Genomic DNA, 21,914 nt, shown 5'->3' with positions numbered 1-21,914 from the left:
TAATTTGACTTACGGCATTAAATTTACTTGTTATTCATATACTATTAAAATCATTGTATATGTAAGATTAAGAACACAGTAGCCCTCAGAGGTTTGGTGAACCTACTCAATGAATCTCAAACACACAAATTATAAAAAAAGTCTGTAAAATAATTGGATACTGGAAAATTCATGGATAATGGATAATGGAACTTTGACACACCGCAAAATTCATGTGTAAATAAAAGTCATTGTCTGGATAAAGTGTTGGAAAATATGGGATAACTGGGAGATCAGACTGGTAGAAAATCCAGGACTAGCGCCATCTGTAGATTTTTATTGACAATAACTACTAAAGTTGAAATGAACAGAAACTACAGCCAAAAACATTGACAACAGCTGAAAAAGAGGGCTTCCCATTGTCCTCCACTGTAACAGTCAGCTTCTGTTTGATCAGGTCTTTGTCACTTATCTGGCATATATATAGTTCTGGTTTCTCCATTCTGTAAACCCACTTCAAACAAAGGTCTGTCTGTAGCTTTCTGTAATTTGTATGAGAGTCAGGCATTCTCTCCATATCAACAGCTACAACTTTTGTAACGAGATTTGTCACATCTGCTGAACAAGGAACCAGTTCAGTTACCAATGAGCCAGCAGAATGCACTCTGTCTGGGGCTTTTATGTAAATATCAAGCCCTGTAATTATTTTATAATCAAATGAGCAAAGTGAATACAATACTGCTGATTCGGAATGAACATATATTAAGCTTGAAATTGTTCCACTGACGAGTGACTTGTAAAAAATAAGATACTCTAGTATTTTGATTCCAGTCTGCATTGTTACCTTAGACAGAAGCTATCACTATGCCCGGAGTATTGTTTTCTACCACACTGGAAGCTTACATACTTTGGCTGAACGTGGGTGCATTGTCAATAATACCTGTGATTCTTTTCAGGACCACAGACATAGACAGCGACATGTTGAAGCACTGGCTTAAGTAATAAAGTAGGAAATGCAGGACCTTCTAGAGTGCACACACATTCTAAATAACACAAATAATAATGTCTAGTTAAATATCGTAGGACTACAGTACATACAATAAATGAAAACAATTAAAATCTACTGGCAGTTTTATTTCTATGTTAATTATCTTTTCCCAAACTAAGGAAGAGTGTCCAGAAATCATACCAAAATACCAAAAAATTATGTTCTAAAAAAAGTGGTTAGACAAAACCTTATAGTTATATATCAACAGTTATGTAACAAGTATACACTTGGTCCTGCGGCAAAAATACACAACACCCCCCTTTCCAAATTCACAGCTTGTGGCTATCTACACCCGTTGCAGATGACGAAATTTAAGTAGCAATATCCAAATATCACACCCATCATGCACTGCAGTAGTTGGCACAAACATACCTTTTCTGATAAATAGACGCCTCGCAACATAGTTTGACTACAAAACCTATTGCATTTCAAAACTGCTTTATGTATTGTACCTTTTTAGTGTTGACTCCCACCGTGAAATTGTATACATCAATATGAGAGAGACAAAAGTAGCATGTGAGAAGCAAGAGATGACAGCGTTTTATTTCTCACGAATATTCCGTAAATATGTAGCCTACCACTCCAATGCGTTTTTGGCGAACCCGAGAATTCAATGATCAAAAGCACAGTATACACATGTAAAGTAATCGTTTCTCCATTAAAAACACAATGAATTAGACGACTTACCAACGTTGACGACTCTTCGTACGTTTTCTGTTTTCTTTGAGTCGGTTCTGCACCGCGGGCTTCAACACTCACGAGGCTTTGACTGATAGGTCTGAGAAATTTCACATCACTCCTCCTGGAGTCTGTCGTCCTGTACATATCGTAATCGTAGACATGCTGTAGAGTTCCTGTCCCCCCCACGTCGGCATAAAGCGGTGGGTAATAAGGGATAACTGGCAGATTCCCGCCAAACATTTTTTCTCGCCTTTGTCTGTAGCATTTCAGAGATATGATGGCTGTGATGGAAACGACAAAAAGACAGGAAACTACAGCCAAAGCTAAAACTAAATAAAAGGTTAGATTGTCGTTATAATCCTTGGTTTGAGTGAAATCGCTGAATTCGGTGAGTATTTCAGGGAAGCTGTCCGCCACCGCCACGTTAACATTGACTGATGCTGAACGAGGCGGCTGTCCGTTGTCCTCCACTATAACAGTTAGCTTTTGTTTGACAGCATCTTTATCACCGACCTGACGTACAGTTCTGATTTCGCCGTTTTGTAGACCAACTTCAAACAAAGGTCTGTCAGTAACCTTCAACAGTTTATATGAGAGCCAGGCATTCTGTCCAGAGTCCCCGTCAACAGCCACCACTTTCGTGACAAGATAGCCGACGTCTGCTGAACGAGGCACCATTTCAGCCACCAGAGTGGCGCCAGCTTGTACGGGGTAGAGAATCTGAGGCGCGTTGTCGTTCTGGTCCAGAATGTATATAATAACAGTCACGTTACTGCAAAGAGGAGGCGAGCCTCCATCCTGCGCTTTAACATGTATTTTGAACTCTTTATTCTGTTCGTAGTCAATAGAATTTGTGCAGTAAATAACTCCCGTATCAGAGTTCAGGGAAAAATATGAAGAGATGGGCGCCCCATTAATGTCAGTGTTTATGAGGTGATACAAAACGCGAGCATTTTCCCCCCAGTCTAGATCTGTTGCCCGCAGCGCCAGTACAGACATCCCGGGGGTATTATTTTCCATCACATAAGCGCTATACATATTTTGGCCAAACACAGGGGCATTATCATTGACATCAGATATTTCAAGGTTTATCATTTTGATGCTGGTTAGAGAAGGCAGACCCTCGTCACTCGCAATTATCGTAATGTTGTATTTGGAAACTTTTTCACGATCTAAAACAGTTTCCGTTACTAAAGTATAATAGTTCCTGAGTGATGACTTTATCTTAAAGGGAAGCCCCTTTTCAATAGATAAACTGACTTGGCCATTTTTGCCAGTGTCCAGATCCTGAACACTAATTAAAGCTATGACTGTACCAGGTAAAGAGTCTTCGGGAATTTTACCAGAGTATGATGGCAGTGTGATTACAGGGCTGTTGTCGTTCACGTCCAGTATTTCAACAGTCAGTTTACATGATCCTGTCAGACCCCAAGGGTCGCTTGCTTGTATGTTGATTTCGTATTGTTCAAGAACTTCATGGTCAATTTCACCTATAACTTTGATTTCACCAGTATCCGGGTTTAACAGAAATATTTTATCAATGTTTTCGTCAGCATGGGTGAAGGCATAGCTAACATTACTGTTATATCCTTCATCCAGATCTACTGCACTCACTTTCGTCACAAGCGTACCCCGCATAGAGTTTTCCTTAATACTAGCTTTGTATACAGCCTCCGTAAAGACTGGCGAGTTGTCATTTGCATCCAGCACGGTAACGTGTATTTTAACTGTTCCAGTCATCTGTGGGTTTCCACCGTCGACCGCTGTTAAAATTAAAGAATGCTCACTTTGTTTTTCTCGATCAAGCGGTGCCTGCAGGATCATTTCGGCGTACTTTCTGCCATCCGGACGATTGTGTTGCTTCAAAACAAAATTGTCAGTGGGCTTTAGCGTATAGCTCTGCAGCGTATTTATACCTACGTCAGGATCCAAGGCACTATCTAGTAAGAAATGTGTTCCGATTGGTGAAGACTCGCTAATTTTTAACCGTATTTCATTCCTTGAAAATACCGGTGCATTGTCATTGATATCCTGAACTTCAACCGTGATCGCATACAATTCTAAGGGGTCTTCCAGAACAATTTCAAGGCTGAAACTGCATGGAGATTTCTGACCGCACAGCTGCTCTCTGTCAATTCTTTCCTTCACCACCAGTAATCCTTTGTCTCTATGTAGTTCTAGATACTGCTTACTGCCGTCAATAACAAGACGCGCTCGCCCAGACATCAAACGCTTAACATCCAGATCCAAGTCCTTAGCAACATCGCCGACTAACAAACCCTTTTTCATTTCCTCCGGTATGGAATATCGAATTTGTCCACAGACGACATTACAACAAAAAACAAAAACGGAAGCCCATACTTGCCAAGTCAAAGACGCACCCATTATTCTTCTGCAGATGCTTCCAGTTGCATTAATACAAAAATACATCAAAATAAATCATGTAAAAATACAAAACTTTACTCAAAACCCTACAGGGAAACATAAAATGTAACCTATGTTCGATCGCGTATTTCAATTCCTTTAATTTAAGAGCGAGGTGCGCATATCACTCCCATCCCAGCTAATGATACTCTGTGCTCCTGGATCTGACGTTTAATAGGTCCATAAACGGAGGTTTTCCAGGACAACAGCGGCCCTTAGAGAGAAACTGTAGAATAACACCTAAAGTATCACTGGATTAGCAGTAGAGTAACTCAGATAACTACAGGAAATTATTAAATGGTACTGAAATATTGCAGCGTTGTACTCCATATAAAACCTTACATGACCTTATGCATCTTTCCTAATAATGTATAAACTCTCAGAAAAAAGGGTAAAAATTGTTCCTTGTCACTGGGGCTGTAGCCTTGTAATTGTACCTTTTAAGGTACAGAAATTAAATCTGAAACACTTCCCAAAGGTACAAACAGCATTAATGGAATGAGTCCATTCCAGTATCTTAAAAGGTACAACTACACCTAACACCAACAAATTGTACCTACAGGTAAGGGTACAATTGGCAGACCCTTGAGGGTACAGCCCCATATATGTTCATATGTTCATTCGTCATGATGAACTTTTACGCAATTTTGACAGAGCAAAATTGTGTGCAATTTGGGTTCAAACTGACCCCACATTTGAGAACCCGGTCCGTCAGCTACCATTATGCAGTGCCAGAATCATAACCATAGGCTTTAACTGCACAGAAAGAGAATCTATGAGTATCACAAAAACACTACACACTTCTCACTTGAAACAGACACAAAACATCTACCAGTCATTACTGTATCTGAGTCCATACGGGATACAGCTGCTGCTGGTTTATAGGGTGGATTCTCACGCCTCTACTGCTGGCCTACAAGGTTTGCACTATTGTCTCCATTTCTGGCCTACGGGGTTTGCACGGACCCCGTGTCTCCAGCTCAGGCATACAGGGTTTGCACTACTGTCTCCAGTTCAGGCCTACAGAGTTTGTACGGGTGTCTCCAGTTCCGCCTGACAGGGAGCACATTGCTGTTTCCTGTTCAGCCCTGCAGGGTTTCCATTAATGTCTCCAGTTCTGGTCTATGAGGCTATTCACTGGTCCATTGCTAACCTACAGTATATTTACAGTTGATTGCGCAGCTGACTTTCACCAAAGGAAGAAAAACATTTACATGGGTTTCTACAGAAAGCTGAACCTCCAAAGAAAAGTAAACTTTACCCCCCAAACTGGTCAGAAAACTCCAATCCAGTATGACTGGCAAGATGTAGCCTCAGCTGACCTTCTCCTCTCATTCCAGATATGGTCATTAGAGTAATATGCTTAATAGCATCAACTAATTAACATGTTACATAAAGAATTATCTTGAGGTCAGTTCTGTGCTGAACAGCCATGTTTCCCAATGCATAAAACGCTTCCAAACTGCCATAAAAAGCACCAATTTTTACAGCTGTCTGAATGTAACTCTATGCACCTCTGACAGTGGTTACTGCTCCTGTTACCGGTCGTGCAGATTCTGTACTGTAACCAGTAAACACTGCACTCCAGGGCAAGCATTAAACCATGATATATATCTCTGTGTGCTTAAATCCATGCCTGTGTTCTACACTGCACTGGGAACAGTATCCCGTATTTGTGCTCTATGTATGTCCAAAGTCTGTTCCACTAAACACGTATAAAACACACAACTGTAGTGTACTACTGATACATCTTCCAACCACTTATCCTGGATAGGGTCAGAGGCCAGCCTGGTGTTCATCCCAGGCCATGGAGCACATGGCAGAGGTACGCCCTAAACAGCATGATAGTCCATTACAGGGCACATTCACGCACACAATCACACACTACTGACAATTTAGAGGTGCCAGTCAGTCTAACTGCATGTCTTTGGACTGTAACTGGAAACTGGAGGTACCTAGATGAAAGTCATGTGATACTGGAATAGCATGCAATCTCCACACACATACAGAACACAGGAAACAACCCAGACCCCAAAGGTACACAGTGAGCCACCATGACTTTATAACACTACACACAATTAGCCTGTAGTTATAGACACTAGGTCTAATTCTAAAATCTATGTAAGGATGCAGATAAGACCTGTGGCTATTCTCCATCTGGTTTATAAGTCTGTTGTAGTGAATATCAAATTTGTTAAATTCACCTGCATAATAACACGTGTGTGTGTCAAAATTGTAAAGTGCATTGTATTACAGTAGTGATCTGCATGCAATTAATGTGAAAACGAGTGTACTGTGTGTATCTGCTGTTATGTTGCTGTGATTGGAGTCACATAACAAGAATGTACCCATTATTAAACTATGACATATTTAGGCCTTTTTGATATCATGGCAAACCAGAACTGGAGACAGCAGTGTAAATTCTGGTTAATGTCAAATTGAATATCTTAACACTGTTTGTAACATAGTGTGGGACACAGAGCTGATTTTAGAAATCAATAGTCTGTATCCCTTAGAACCCTGTCTATTTTTGAGCATTTTTCTATTCCTTTGATTTTAAACTTATTGTTATGCTAACACAATCCTGATACCATACTTTTTATGAGGAGAAACTACTTGCACCTATTGAAATTTCTCAAATTTTTTGTCTCATCTAATACACAGATTTGCAGACACTACAAATGTAATCTTATAAATATTGAGACTGGAATCTCGGTGATGTAGGAATGCAGGGTTTTCATTGGGGACCTTTGTATGGCTTAGTATTGTGAAGGATACAGAATGCAAACACTCGACTCCCGTTCCGGCCTATAGAATGCACACTGCTGTCTTTAGTTCTGGCCTACAGAATGCACACTGCTGTCTTTAGTTCTGGCCTACAGAATGCACACTGCTGTCTTTAGTTCTGGCCTACAGAATGCACACTGCTGTCTTTAGTTCTGGCCTACAGGATGCACATACTCGACTTTAGTTCCGGCCTACAGAACGCACACTGCTGTTTCCAGTTCTGGCCTACAGAATGCACACACCTGACTCCGGTTCTGGCCTACAGAATGCACACTGCTGTTTCCAGTTCCAGCCTACAGAATGCACACTATTGTTCTCCAGTTCTGATTCACAGAATGCACATTGCTGTCTTCAGTTTTAGGCTACAGAATGTACGCTGCTGTCTCCAGTTCTGGCCTACAGAGTACACGCTCCTGTCTCCAGTTCTGGTTTACAGAATGCACACTGCTGTAGCCAGTGCTTGGCTACAAGGTGCAAACTGCTGCCTCAAGTGCTATCCTACAAGTCTCACACTGCAGGATGCACACTGCTGTCTTTCGTTCTGGCCTACGGAATGCACACACTCGACTTCAGTTCCGGCCTACAGAATACACACTGCTCTCTTTAGTTCTGGCCTACAGAATGCACACTGCTGTCTTTAGTTCTGGCCTACAGAATGCACACACTCAACTTCAGTTCCGGCCTACAGAATGCACACTGCTGTCTCCAGTTCTGGCCTACAGAATACACACTGCTCTCTTTAGTTCTGGCCTACAGAATGCACACTGCTGTCTTTAGTTCTGGCCTACAGAATGGACACACTTGACTTCAGTTCCGGCCTACAGAATGCACACTGCTGTCTTTAGTTCTGGCCTTCAGCATGCACACTGCTGTCCCCACTTCTGGGCTGCAGAATGCAAACTCCTGTCTCCAGTTCTGGCATACAGAATGCACACTGCTGTCTCCAGTTCTGGCCAACAGAATGCACACTGCTGTCTCCAGTTCTGGCCTACAGAATGCACACTGCTGTCTTTAGTTCTGGCCTACAGGATGTACACTGCTGTCTTTAGGTCTGGCCTACAGAATGCACACTGCTGTTTCCAGTTCTGGCCTACAGAATGCACACACCTGACTCCGGTTCTGGCCTACAGAATGCACACACCTGACTCCGGTTCTGGCCTACAGAATGCACACTGCTGTTTCCAGTTCCAGCCTACAGAATGCACACTATTGTTCTCCAGTTCTGATTCACAGAATGCACATTGGTGTCTTCAGTTCTGGCCTACAGAGTACACGCTCCTGTCTCCAGTTCTGGTTTACAGAATGCACACTGCTGTAGCCATTGCTTGGCTACAAGATGCAAACTGCTGCCTCAAGTGCTGTCCTACAAGTCTCACACTGCAGGATGCACACTGCTGTCTCCAGTTCTGGCATACAGAATGCACACTGCTGTCTCCAGTTCTGGCCTACAGAATGCACACTGCTGTCCCCAGTTCTGGCCAACAGAATGCACACTGCTGTCTCCAGTTCTGGCCTACAGAATGCACACTGCTGTCTTTAGTTCTGGCCTACAGGATGTACACTGCTGTCTTTAGGTCTGGCCTACAGAATGCACACTGCTGTTTCCAGTTCTGGCCTACAGAATGCAAACTCCTGTCTCCAATTCTGGCCTACAGAATGCACACTGCTGTTTCCAGTTCTGGCCTACAGAATGCACACTGCTGTTTCCAGTTCCAGCCTACAGAATGCACACTATTGTTCTCCAGTTCTGATTCACAGAATGCACATTGCTGTCTTCAGTTTTGGGCTACAGTATGCAAACTGCTGTCTCCAGTGCTGGCCTATGCTGGCATTATGCATTAAAAGCAGTGATGCTTGAATAGGATGTAACATGGGTTCTGACAAGCATTGTCCTTACTTTTAACGTGCTGGCCAGTCAGATAACACTTAAAGTATAAAAAAAAAAACATTTAGAAAAATTGCACATTTAAAAAACCACGACAGACCACTGTAGAGCATGTTTGGCATATTCTGGTTGTTACAGAAAGTGCACTTTGAAAAAAATGAACCCGAAAAGGAAGGTCTTGCTTAGGTGTGACTCTAAGTGTCAGGGCACAGTTCAAAATCCCCCCTTCCCTCTTTTTTGACACACATGTACGGCAGTCAGATACAGCTTTAAATCGCCCTTCCAACTCTTTGCAGATAGGGGATTAGAGTAGCATGGTGACTGATACTATCAATTAACGTTTGTGTCAGTGAGAAGCAGCATGGTGTCTGTGAGTACTGCTGCTAACTTGCACCTCCTGGGATGGGGGAAGCAATCACATGTGGTCTTTGCACATCTCCCCCCTGTTGGGCTGGTTTCCTCTGGGCCTTTTGGTTCCCCCCAGGAGTCCAAAGTGCCACCAGACAGATTGGCATTTCTGGACTGACCATAATTTGCATATGTGTATGTGTGTTTGTGTGCATTTGTGTGCGTACATATGTGTGTGTGCGTGTGTGTGTGTGTGTGTGTGTGTGTGTGCATGCGTTTGTGTGTCTGCACGCATGTGTGTGCATGCATGTGTGGATCTGTGTTTTTTGTAATTATTACATTGTGGGGACCAGATTTCTGTAAGAAACGTCATTGAATCCCTGCTATCTTCTCCACCCTAAACAATGTACAGCCCGGGAAAGACTTTGTAATGGATTAACTGTATTATCAGAACTATGAGCAGCGTCCATGTTTCATAAGAGCCCTAAGTGCTGCTGAAATGCTAAAAATGCACCACTCATCTGTCTGTGCTGGTTTATGAATGCATTTATACACACCACTGACAGTAGATTCCAGACCTGCATTACATTACTATATGTGCTTGTATACATTAATTACCATTAATAAGGCCTGCATTGTATTTATCTTGGACACAGCATCCTGTATATCGGTTCGTTCAACAAAATACATCAGACGTACAATTAGAATGCAGTCTGGTGAACACACAAAGTACCACATCCATCCATCTCCATCCATCATCTGCCGCTCATCCGGGATCACGGCATGGGGGCAGCAGTCTAAGCCTGGATGCCCAGACCTACCTCTCCCCAGCCACCTCCTCCAGCTCCACTGGGGGAATACCAAGGTGTTCCCAGGCCAGCCGAGAGATATAATCTCTCCTGCGTGTCCTGGGTCTGCCCCGGGGTCTCCTCCCGGTTGGACATGCCCAAAACACCTCCCCAGGGAGCTGTCCACGAGGCCTCCTAGACAGATGCCCGAACCACCTCAACTGGCTTCTTTCGATGGGGAGGAGCAGCAGTTCTACTTGTACCATATTTACATATATTTATTTAGCAGATGCTCTTATCTGAAGCAAGATGGAACTGAGAAAGCAGGGTCACCCACCCCATAAAGCAACTGAGGTTAGGGGCCTCGATCTGCCAACCGCGGGATTTGGACTGGCAGCCTCCCGATCACAGGCACAGAGCCACACATTGCCTAGCACTGATCCTGTGGCCCATCTGATTTTGTAAACTGGAGGGCCTGGTCCCAACTGCACACTGCAGAGGATATCTATCACTGTGCACATACAGGCACACACACAATGGTAAATTTAGAGATGTTAATTAGTGTAGTAAATGCATGTTTTTGTTTGTAATCACTGAACTATCCTATGGTCTACTGTACTTCACACACTAACTCTTTGTCTTAAATCTATGTAACTGAATATACAAGACCTGCAACTATTCTGCATCTAGATATTTATTGTTGTAAAGCCTCCATCCAGATTCAGTTAAACTAAATGTACCAGCCTATACTAAATGTACCAGTCATGTAAATACATACACTATATATATTTTTTGCCTAATTTGCAAAGTGCACTGCATTGCGTGGATCAGCTTACAGTGAAGGCCTGTATACATTTTTGTTCTTGTGATTACAGTCACTTAACAAAAAGGTTATTAACCTATAACATGTTTGGCCTTTTTGATCATTTGGGGTGAACCGTGAACATCCAGGCTTCTCACACAGTTTGTGACACCCAGCTGATATTCCTGCAGTCCTGAGCTACGAGACATGGGCCTCTAATTAGAGGTAATTCAAAGCTTGATTGTACTAAAAGATGCCAGTTCTCAGGTCACCAGCACCAGTGTGCATCAGTTCATCAGATCCACCCTCTCCACAGCTCCAAGCACCAGTGCGAGTTTTGGACCACTCTGTGTCTGTCTCACATTTCTCTGTTTGTATGTGTGCATCTGTGATGCCTTAATTGATGACACACCTGAGTGAGTATTAATGCTGTAATATTTCAATAGTGACTTGTCCCTGACATTTCATTTTATACCTGCATTTATACTTTTGCCAGCGGTTGTGGTTTTGTTGCCTGTATTCACTTTTTCTAAAGCTGGGTATTCACTAATATTGTTACGTGCATAAGGAGATCGCATTACCTCACAGCAAACATTAACATCTGAAAAGAGTGAACAAGAAAGAAATGATTCCTTACCTGTATTTCAGAACCGGAAAATTCAGTCGGGATCAGCAGTGAAGTGCATTAAAAAAAGAAAACGGCACGATTAGAAGCAGGATAGATAAGGGCATGACCAAGTAATCAACAAGTAACTTACCCTCCAGCGCCATTTTACTACATGCATGTATTTCCAATATAGATTTTTATCCAACCACAAATGTGAATCCTGTGATTCCTACCCTGGGGCACTGCTAGAGATTTGGGGCCCCATGAAAGCATATTACATTGGGTCCCCAACAACGTTTTTAGGGCCCCTGCCAAGGATCCAATACACAGAGATACAGTGAGATACATACTACTGACCTGCACCCTATGCCAGGTAGCGAATGGCACATGGCTGGAATACACCCTGGATGGGATATACATACATACACATAAATATATATATATATATGGATTCCAGACTGCTTGCCTTTTGACCTCAGCCTTCCCTGTGCTGCTTGGTATAGTTTCCAGTCCCCCACCATACTCACCAGCAGGGGCATAGAAACCGAGGTCAATGGAGGGTAGACCAGTGGCACCTGGCCCATAGGGGGCGCTTGGGCACCGCCCTCCTAGATGGCCAGGTATAAAATAAAATATATAAAAATTAAAAAAATAGATTTTTTTTATCAGTGTCAGTTTTACTTAATAGTGTATGCCTACATACAATCTGAATTATTTAAACAACATTTCCACAAACTGACTCTCATTCAACAGTGAATTTCCACCGACAGATTTCCACCAATCACCAATCAGCGAAACAGCCAATCGTGTATGGTTGCTAGGCGAATATAACCATCATCCTATCAGCATCGCCGAATTAAATAGTTTTGGGCCGCTGGAAATTTCGCCCCTGCTACAGAAAATGCGGGAAAGTTCTGGATTGCTCTCAGGTCAGCCAGAGAGAGATGATGGTGACGACGACAGTTGAGGGGCAGCATCCAGCAAGTTCGGTGACATCGTTATTGAATTACCCTTTTGCGAGAAGGACGATAGTGGGAAAAAATTCACGTTAAGGAGCTCGGACCCAATAAGCCCGAAATAAATATCACCCAGCCAACTAAGGAAATTAAATTATGATTGTGAAATTGTTGTCATTTTCTGACTTCATTTAAAAGCTTATACTGGACTAGGAAGGGATATCTATTGGTTCATCAGCCCCACCAAGAATTTTATGACCAGCCGCCACTGGGGTAGACATCCCCCCCCCCCCCCCCCCCAATTTTTGATTTGGTGTCATTCATCTCCCCAGTAAACAGTCCTTTGTATTTAAATTATTAAGTTGTGGATAAATGAACAGATGGATGGATATATGAAAGAATAGCACAATTAAAATTCTATACTATACAATCATACTCAATAGTTCTCCATGCTGTAAACTATTTTTCAATCATTTAATGCAATAGAGCACACTGAACAGAATGTATCCTCAGTGTCCTCTATACATTTTTAAAATGATTCACGATATAACTATAACAATAACGTTTTATGTACTTTTCAAATTCAGCAAAAATGCTATGTTTGGGTATTAAAAGTAATTCTTATATGTGTCGAAATAGTGACATTAATTAAAATATATATGGTTTTATTTAAATTCTCCAATAATTTAGGTAAGCATCACAACACATATTCTAAACAATGCACAACAACTACACATATAACTCCGCATGACAACAATCACTCCAGTTGGCTGTTTTCAGGAGTGGAAATAAGGAGGAATAGACCTGCATGGCCCATTGCAATGTGCAGCATTTATTACAGTGGGGTCAGGATTTCAGAACCTGAACAGCTCCAGTATGCGCACATGTGCAAGTTTAAATAGACAACCAGCAAACAAACTAACAAATCACTACCAGGGTTGAGAAATCACATTGGTCAACTATTTATTTATTGTGATCACTGGTTTCATTGGCATTTGTTCTGTCATTCAAAGAGCTGATAAGGGGAGCCCATTGTTAAGTATGTGTCACCAAAAAACGGCAACTACCAGCAAGACTAACAGAGAAAAAGAACCTGCGCAAATAATCAGACTTGCAAACTCCATTTGAAGGAAACAATCTTGTCAAAATACATTGCAAAGTAAAGGCCAACTTTTAGGACTTCAATTAAAAGAGAATCATCATTTACAAGAACTTGTTCAAAATTCACATCCTGCTATATAGGAACCAGACAAAGACACGTGTGTTTATTCTGAAATCGCAACCCCCCCCCCCCCCCCCACTCTGAAATACGTCTTATGTTTTTATTAAAAAATAATAATTACTATTATTACTGAAAACATTTAAACGTTTCTGTGCAAATATAGAAAAGTTTTTTTAACAAGAAGAAAGTGATGTCCCTGAAGAAGCATTTTAACAGGTTTATACTTAATAATGTTTTACACAGATGATAGCCTACTTCAAAAAATAAGGTTTATTTCATTATAAAATATTTCAACAACAAACTATACCTCATTAACATATGCATCATCGGGCGTCGTGTCCCGAATAGCTTCGTCGAGATTCTTCTTTAAGGTTTGGTCCGCAAGGTGAGCATTTTCATTGTAAGATGTAACGAATTTGAAGTCGCTGGTGCGCGAGCCCGTAGTTAAATACGTGTCGTAATTGTAAGAACTGCGCAGAGTTCCTGCTCCATCCACCTCTGCATAGTTGGGAGGGAAATAAGCGCTGGGAATGGCGACCGCACCATCAAACAACAGTTTAGGCTTCCTCCTGCGGCATAACTTTAAAATGACGATAAGAATAATGAATGAGACGAAAAAAATGGAAACGGAAACTAGTGCGATAATTAGATAAGATGTTAATTTAGAATCACTGCCCTCATAAGGCATGTCCTTTAGTTCCGGAAGCTCGGCCAAGTTGTCAGAAATAAGCAAATATACAGTACATGTACTTGAATGAGAGGGCTGTCCGTTATCCTTCACAAAAACAATGAGGTTTTGCTTTATGCTATCAGTTTCAGCAATATCTCGCCTCAGCTTGATTTCGCCGCTGTGGAGACCAATAGTGAAAAGTTCGGGATCAGTCGACTTAACAATTTGATAGGAGAGCCACGCATTCTGTCCAGAGTCAGCATCCACAGCAATCACCTTGGAAACCAGAGAGCCCGCATGAGCAGCTTTAGGGATCATCTCAGTCATGAAGGAGCTTCCTGATGGATCAGGGTATAGTATCTGTGGAGAGTTATCATTCTGATCTGTTATGAAGATGGTTACCGTGACGTTATTGCTAAGCGGAGGAGAACCATTGTCTCTGGCAATAACATGGACTTTGAAACTTCTAAACTGCTCATAATCAAATGATTTTGCAGCATGAATCTCCCCTGTGTCGCCATTAATGGTTATAAAAGAGGAAACGGGAAGACCATTAACCACACTGGGCATCAGAGAGTAGACTACTGTGCCATTTTGTCTCCAGTCTGGGTCTTTCGCCGTAACAGAACAAAAGGATAACCCAGGTTTATTGTTTTCACTGAGGTAAGCGGTGTACGATTGTTCAACAAATACAGGTGCATTATCATTCACGTCCGATACAGATAACTTTAGAGCTTTATAAGATGATAAAGGAGGAGAGCCCTCGTCATTTGCAGTGATCGTAATATTGTAATCCGACACCAACTCACGGTCTAGTTCACTTGTAGTTACCAGTGAATAATAGTTCTTTATAAAGGGAACTAATTTGAATGGAACATTTTCTACAATTGAACAGCGGACCTGTCGATTTTTCCCGGAATCTTTGTCCTGCACATTAACAATGCCCACTTCTGTACCTGGTATAACGTTTTCGGGGATTGGGCTATTAAGAGATTTAAGAAAAATCTCTGGGGCATTGTCATTTACATCTTCAACCTCTATTACTACTTTTGCTTGAGACGCGAGCCCGGCTCCGTCTTTCCCCTCAACACGAAGTTCATATTCGGACTCCTCTTCGAAGTCAATTTGCCCGATTACAGTGATCTCACCCGTTTGGTGATTAAGGCTAAACAATTTAATAGCCTCGTCGGATATTCGGCTAAATTCATATGTCACCTCGCCATTGGCTCCCTCATCCGCATCGTCGGCGCTGACTGTCACCACCAGAGTGTTTAAGGGAGAATTTTCAGCCAGACTGACTTTATAGACAGCCTGGCTAAACATAGGGACATTATCATTAGAATCGAGAACAGTGACCTGTATAACAACAGTACCTGATCTCTTTGGATTCCCCCCATCAACGGCGGTAAGTACTAATGTTATTTCCTCTTGTTGTTCACGATCCAGCTCTTTTTCCAATACGATCTCACCATACTTGCCACGATCTGAATTTGTGTGAACAGATAAGCTGAAATGGTCATTACTTTGCAGCGTGTAAGTCTGAACCGCGTTTTGTCCGATATCCGCGTCGTTAGCCTCATTTACTGGAAAGCGAGCTCCTTTACCTGCTGACTCTCTTATTTCTAGCCGGATCGAATCTTTCGGAAAACGAGGTGCGTTATCATTAATATCCTGGATTTGTATGACAACACTGTGAATCTCTAATGGATTTTCCAGTATAAGCTCATACTTCAAATAGCACACGGCCTTCTGTCCGCAAAGCTGTTCTCTGTCTATTCTCTCAGCTATAACCAAATCTCCAGTGTGCAAATTCAAATCACAATAACGTCTGCCACTACCGTCAACATCTAAACGGGCATTTCGATCCAAAAGTGTTGCAGCATCCAAACGTAGATCCTTTGCTATATTCCCAAAGACAGATCCGTGTTTCATCTCCTCGGCAATGGCATAGCTGAAATCTCCGTTAGCCCTATGCAATACAAAAACGAGCACAATCAAGCTGTAGATCAGTCTAATAACGGAGAGACCGTCATATTCCATTATTATAACTTTCCGTTATTTTTATAATCCAAATGGCCGTTCCAAATTTCGCCAAGGTACAAAGAGGCAGAGTGCAGTCAAGAAAACTCCCCCTTCGCTCAGTTTTAACAACACGTAACTGTGGGTGGGAAGACAGACCTCGCATTGCCTTCTTGTTGAACAGCGACACAGTGAGTTTCATTGAAAGAACTGCAGCGCAATGATACATTGTTTCATAAAGCTTCCGAATTTCATCAGAGACGTTTTAACACAATTTGCGAAAACGGTTACGGTGCTTGTATTAAGTCCATAAATGTACTTAAATATGTTTACAAATTTTAAAGCTCTTTCTTTCATTTTGATGACTTCTTTTACCTTCTGTGATATCAACACACTTAAGATATTTTTTTCTTTTCTTTTTGTTTTTAAACAAGACAACACTCACTCATTGATCTTGGTGTGTGGTGGGGCCCAAAGCCCACCTCAGGCAGCACAGTGCACAAAGCAGGGGCTGGGATTTAGAGTTACGACAGGGAACCAGGGTATCCATAAAAATTGACATTCAACATGGGGAGGGTATGCGCAACCTGCACATTCACAGAGCAAGGGTGGGACTGGAAGCCCTATCCCTGTAGGTGGAGGGAACCGACGTGGCACCCTGCAAAATTTCAAGAAACATTAGACATATTAAACTTAATCACCTGACCCTTGCAATCAGAACCTTTGCCATGTAAATGAATAGGTGTTCTACTCTATGTCAGCTGCTACAGGATTTGTTACCCCTATTGTTATTATAATAATAGTAATTATTATTAATAATCAATAATATTTATAATCCATCCATCCATTTTCTAAACCGCTTATCCTACTGGGTCGTGGGGGGTCTGGAGCCTAACCCGGAAGCAATTGGCATGAGGCAGGGAACAACCCAGGATGGGGGGCCAACCCATCGCAGGGCACACTCACACACCATTCACTCACACATGCACTCCTACGGGCAATTTAGTAACTCCAATTAGCCTCAGCATGTCTTTGGACTGTGGGGAGAAACCGGAGTACCCGGAGGAAACCTCACGACGACATGGGGAGAACATGCAAACTCCACACACATGTAACCCTGGCGGAGACTCAAACCCGGGTCCCAGAGGTGTGAGGCAATACTGTTAAGCACTGTACCACCATGCTGTCCCCTAATAATTATAATAATGACAATAATAATAATAATAACGACGATACTTAATATTATTATTAATAACAATAATAATAATGATAATAATAATAATAATAATAATAATAATAATAGTAATAATAAAGTGTGGTCCAATTGACTTGAAATGATACCTTGTACCTAATCCTTCCTGTACCTACTGCCAGTAAAGTCACTTATAGTACAATCTGCAGTTACATATGTGTTCAAAGCAGACTACTTTAAACCTAGAAAAACTAAACTTAACTCTTAGGGTGATACACAGGGCAACTTTTTCAACAATGTTGCTTGGGCACTTTCCTATTGATAGTGGGAAACAAATTTCTATTTGAAAAACTTTGATCGGCACTGGGCAACTTTTCACAGTCATCCAGATGAAGGTAAGTTACCCTTTGCCTCACCTGGTTGTTAATTGCCCAGCAAAAACCTGCCCCAAGTATCATCACCTTAAGGCAGTTTATTCTCCCTTTAGGATGAAGCTTCATATGTTTTCCAGTTACCACCTGTAGCTGTTTTGAATGATATCTCTCTTACTGCACTACTATTTTGTGGAGGATGATCTGGTTTACAGTTCCATCCATCCACCCATTTTCTGAAAACACTTATCCTGCTTTGGGTCATGGGAGGGGGGTGGGGCTGGAGCCTATCCAAGAGCCTACATGCAGGGAACAACCCAGGATGGGGCACCAACCCGTCACAGGGCACAAGGCAGGGAACAACCCAGGATGGGGCACCAACCCGTCACAGGGCACACTAACACACCATTCACTCTCTCACACACAGTTTGGCAGCTCCAAATTTTGAACTGGGAGGAGTACGCAGAGGAAACACAGCAACAACACAGGGAGAACATGCAAACTCCACACACATGGAATCCTGGCAGAGACACAAACCCAGGTCACAGAGTGGGAGGCAACAGTGCTGACCACTGCACCACCATCTCACCCCAAAAAGTGACAAATTTACCTGTGTTTCAAGAGCCAATTTAGAGTTAACTAACATCACTCTTTATTCCACATCTGACAAGCAATTTTTATGACCTTATACTATCATTATTTTAGAAACCCTATGACTGTGTGTTGCTTTTGCATTCATCACCCATCCTTGGAAGATTTCTGAGACAAATGTATTTCACCTGCAATCACATTAATTATTATTAATTATACATATGATTAATACAGACAGTATGTCACACCTGAGCTCCTTTTGGAGGGTTACAATAAAGGGCACAGCAAGTAATATACATACTTAGATTATAATCTGTTTTAGAAAATGTTTTTATTGTTTTTTTTCTTTTGCAATAATACCATAGTTGTTATATCTTCAAAGTACTAATCATGTTTTCAGTGAAATTTGAATGCAAATATCACATTGTTGCATAACAAAATAAGTCAAAGATGAAAAGAAATCCCTATAAAGTGCTCATCCAATTGAGAAATATTGTAAATAGTTAATAAGAATCAATCCCCAAAAGCCTCTCCTGAACGACATTCCTTGATCTAACGTTAACGATCATTTGCGTGTTGCTCATTTTGTTAGAAACACTCTTTTAAAAGTTTTAACCAGCTCATTGTAAAGTGAAGCTCAATTTTACTGCTAATAAAAAAATCTTAAAATTCAAGCACTTGTTCAAAAATCAAATCTTGTCCTAGGAACCTGACAAATGTTTATTAAATTTAAACTCAAAGGCACCTTTTCCTCATTTTGAAATAGGTTTAAAAACAAAACAGAAACCATAAATATTCTCTTGAAAAGTGCAAAATATAAAAAAGCTAAATAAGTAATGCCACTTTATTCAGATTATATTTATGCTAATAATATAGCTGAACAGCAGACTTTACCTCATTAATCCCATGATTTCCTTCAGGTGTCCTGTCCTGAATAGCTTCATTAAAACTCTTCTTTAGGGTTTGGTCGGAAAGTTGAGAATTGTCATTGTAAGATGTTACAAATTTAAAGTCGCTGGTGCGTGAGCCCGTAGTTAAGTACGTGTCGTAATTGCAAGAACTGCGCAAAGTTCCTGCTCCATCTACTTCTGCGTAGCTGGGAGGGAAATATGCACTGGGGATAGCGACCGCGCCGTCAAACATCAGTCTTGGTTTCTTCCTGCAGCAAAACTTTAAGGCCATGATGAGAATAATGAAAGCGATGAAAATGGCGGAAACGGAGATAAGTGCGATAATCAAATAGAAAGTTAGTTTGGAATTGCTTTCTTCGTAAGACATATCCTTCAGTTTTGGAAGCTCGGCTAAGTTGTCTGAAATAAGCAGATGCAGGGAACAGGTAGTTGACAGAGAGGGCTGTCCATTATCTTTTACTAGAACAATAAGGTTCTGTCTCATACTGTCCGATTCAGCAACGTCCCGCTGCGCTCTGATTTCCCCACCGTGAAGACCAATAGTAAAAAGTCCGGGATCAGTCGACTTAATAATCTGATAGGAGAGCCACGCATTCTGCCCAGAGTCAGCATCCACAGCGATCACCTTAGAAACCAGAGAGCCCGCATGAGCAGCTTTAGGGACCATCTCAGTCATGAAGGAGCTTCCTGATGGATCAGGGTATAGTATCTGTGGAGAGTTATCATTCTCATCTGTTACGAAGATGGTCACCGTCACGTTGCTGCTGAGCGGAGGGGAACCATTGTCTCTGGCAATAACATGGGCTTTGAAACTTCTGAACTGCTCATAATCAAATGATTTTGCAGCATGAATCACCCCCGTATCTGCATTAATGGTTACCAAAGAAAATACTGGAACACCATTAATCGCACTGGGAAATATACCATAGGTTACTGTCCCGTTCTGTTTCCAGTCTGGATCTTTTGCAGTAACAGAACCGATGATAGAGCCCGGTTTGTTATTTTCATTCACGTGTGCACCGTACGACTGTTTATCAAATACTGGTGGATTGTCGTTCACGTCCGAAATAGATAATTCAACAGTTTTAGTGGACGACATCGGAGGAGAGCCCCCATCGGTGGCGGTTATTGTAATGTTGTAATCCGACACTACCTCACGATCTAACTCTCTCGCAGTTATAAGTGAATAATAATTTTTGATAGACGGTACTAACTTGAAAGGAACATTCTGTTGAATGGAGCATTGAACGCGTCCATTTCTGTCCGAGTCTTTGTCCTGCACACTTATGATGCCCACCTCTGCGCCAGATAACGTGTCTTCAGGTATGGGGTTGGTCAGCGATTTAAAAAATATTTTGGGGGAATTGTCATTCACATCAGTAATGTCTATTTTAACTGTTGCATACGAAGCAGAACCAGACCCATCTTTCGCTTGAATTAGGATTTCGTAAGTCGATTCTTGCTCAAAATCAATTTCTCCCAGTACCTTTATCTCTCCCGTTTTATGACCAATAGAAAATGTTTTTTCTTCTTCGTCTGAAACACGCCCGAACTCATAAATCACTTCACCGTCAGCTCCCTCGTCGGCATCGGTGGCGCTTACAGTAACAACTACAGTGCCTAAAGGGGAATTTTCTGGCAGACTGACTTTATAGACAGCTTGGCTAAAAACGGGGACATTATCGTTCGCATCCAGGACTTTGACATGTATAATTACAGTGCCAGAACGCTGTGGTGTACCACCATCAAGGGCGGTAAGTACCAATGTTAACTCCTCTTGCTTTTCACGATCCAGTTCATTTTCTAACACAATTTCACCATATCTTCCCCCAACACTGTTTGTTTGAGTATTTAAAACAAAATGCTCATTCCTTTGTAATGTGTACGACTGAACTGCATTCTGACCAATATCTGCGTCGTGAGGCTCATCCAAAAGAAATCGAGTCCCTTTAGGAGCGGATTCTCTGATTTCTAAATTAATTCGATCCTTTTTAAATAGTGGAGAGTTGTCGTTAATGTCCAGAACATGGAGAGTAAAACGATGTAATTCCAAAGGATTTTCGAGAATAAGCTCATATTGTAAAGCGCAAGAAGTCTTCTTCCCGCAAAGCGCTTCTCTGTCAATCCTCTCCACCACCATCAAATCTCCAGTACTTAGATTAATGTCGCAGTAACGTCGATTCCCACCTTCATAATCCACACGGGCTTTGCGGGTTGACATTTTTTCCAAATCAAGTCCTAAATCCTTTGCTATATTTCCAATCACAGATCCACGTTTCATCTCCTCCGGCAGAGAATAAGTCATATCCCCAAAAGATTGCGGTAGCGCAAACATGAGACAGGCCAAAAGACACAACTCCCGACGCACACCCGGCAAGATTTGTAAATCCATTTGTGTTTTTAATCGATAGACGTTTCTAAACATCGAAGTTAAACAGTCCAGCTTAAGAAAATTTTGAAAAAAAATCTATATGGAAGTCCACGGTTGAATATACTTAGCTATGCCTTAGTTATAGGAATTTAATTCTACCCATCCATACAGTAGGCCAGTTAAGGTGACGGTTCAGCGGTATATCTCGTCGATTGCTATGCTTATTAGACTGGAGGGGAGGAGTGGCGTATAAACTCCCATA

At 41.7% G+C, this 21,914-nt stretch overlaps 1 protein-coding gene across 16 annotated transcripts in view; it reads right to left on the bottom strand.

Moving 5' to 3' along the window:
* LOC125750548 (protocadherin gamma-C5-like) overlaps positions 1-21,914 on the bottom strand; it is a 221,901-nt gene that overhangs the window by 141,945 nt on the left and 58,042 nt on the right. The window contains exon 1 of one of the 16 annotated variants that reach the window (XM_049028505.1): positions 19,265-21,895. The exons of 10 other annotated variants lie outside the window; for them this stretch is intronic. In XM_049028505.1, coding sequence (XP_048884462.1) covers positions 19,265-21,706 — 2,442 coding nt within the window. In that variant the 5' untranslated portion in view covers positions 21,707-21,895. Of the gene's footprint in view, positions 1-1,714; positions 4,561-13,834; positions 16,372-19,264; positions 21,896-21,914 lie in introns of those variants that run through there. 5 more of the 16 variants (XM_049028533.1, XM_049028524.1, XM_049028545.1 and 2 more) reach the window with 5 other exon arrangements.

This window comes from Brienomyrus brachyistius, chromosome 10 (genome assembly GCF_023856365.1).
Source record: "Brienomyrus brachyistius isolate T26 chromosome 10, BBRACH_0.4, whole genome shotgun sequence".
NCBI lineage: Eukaryota > Metazoa > Chordata > Actinopteri > Osteoglossiformes > Mormyridae > Brienomyrus > Brienomyrus brachyistius.
Note: the sequence above shows the minus strand (reverse complement) of the source record. Positions and strands in the feature narration are given on the sequence as shown.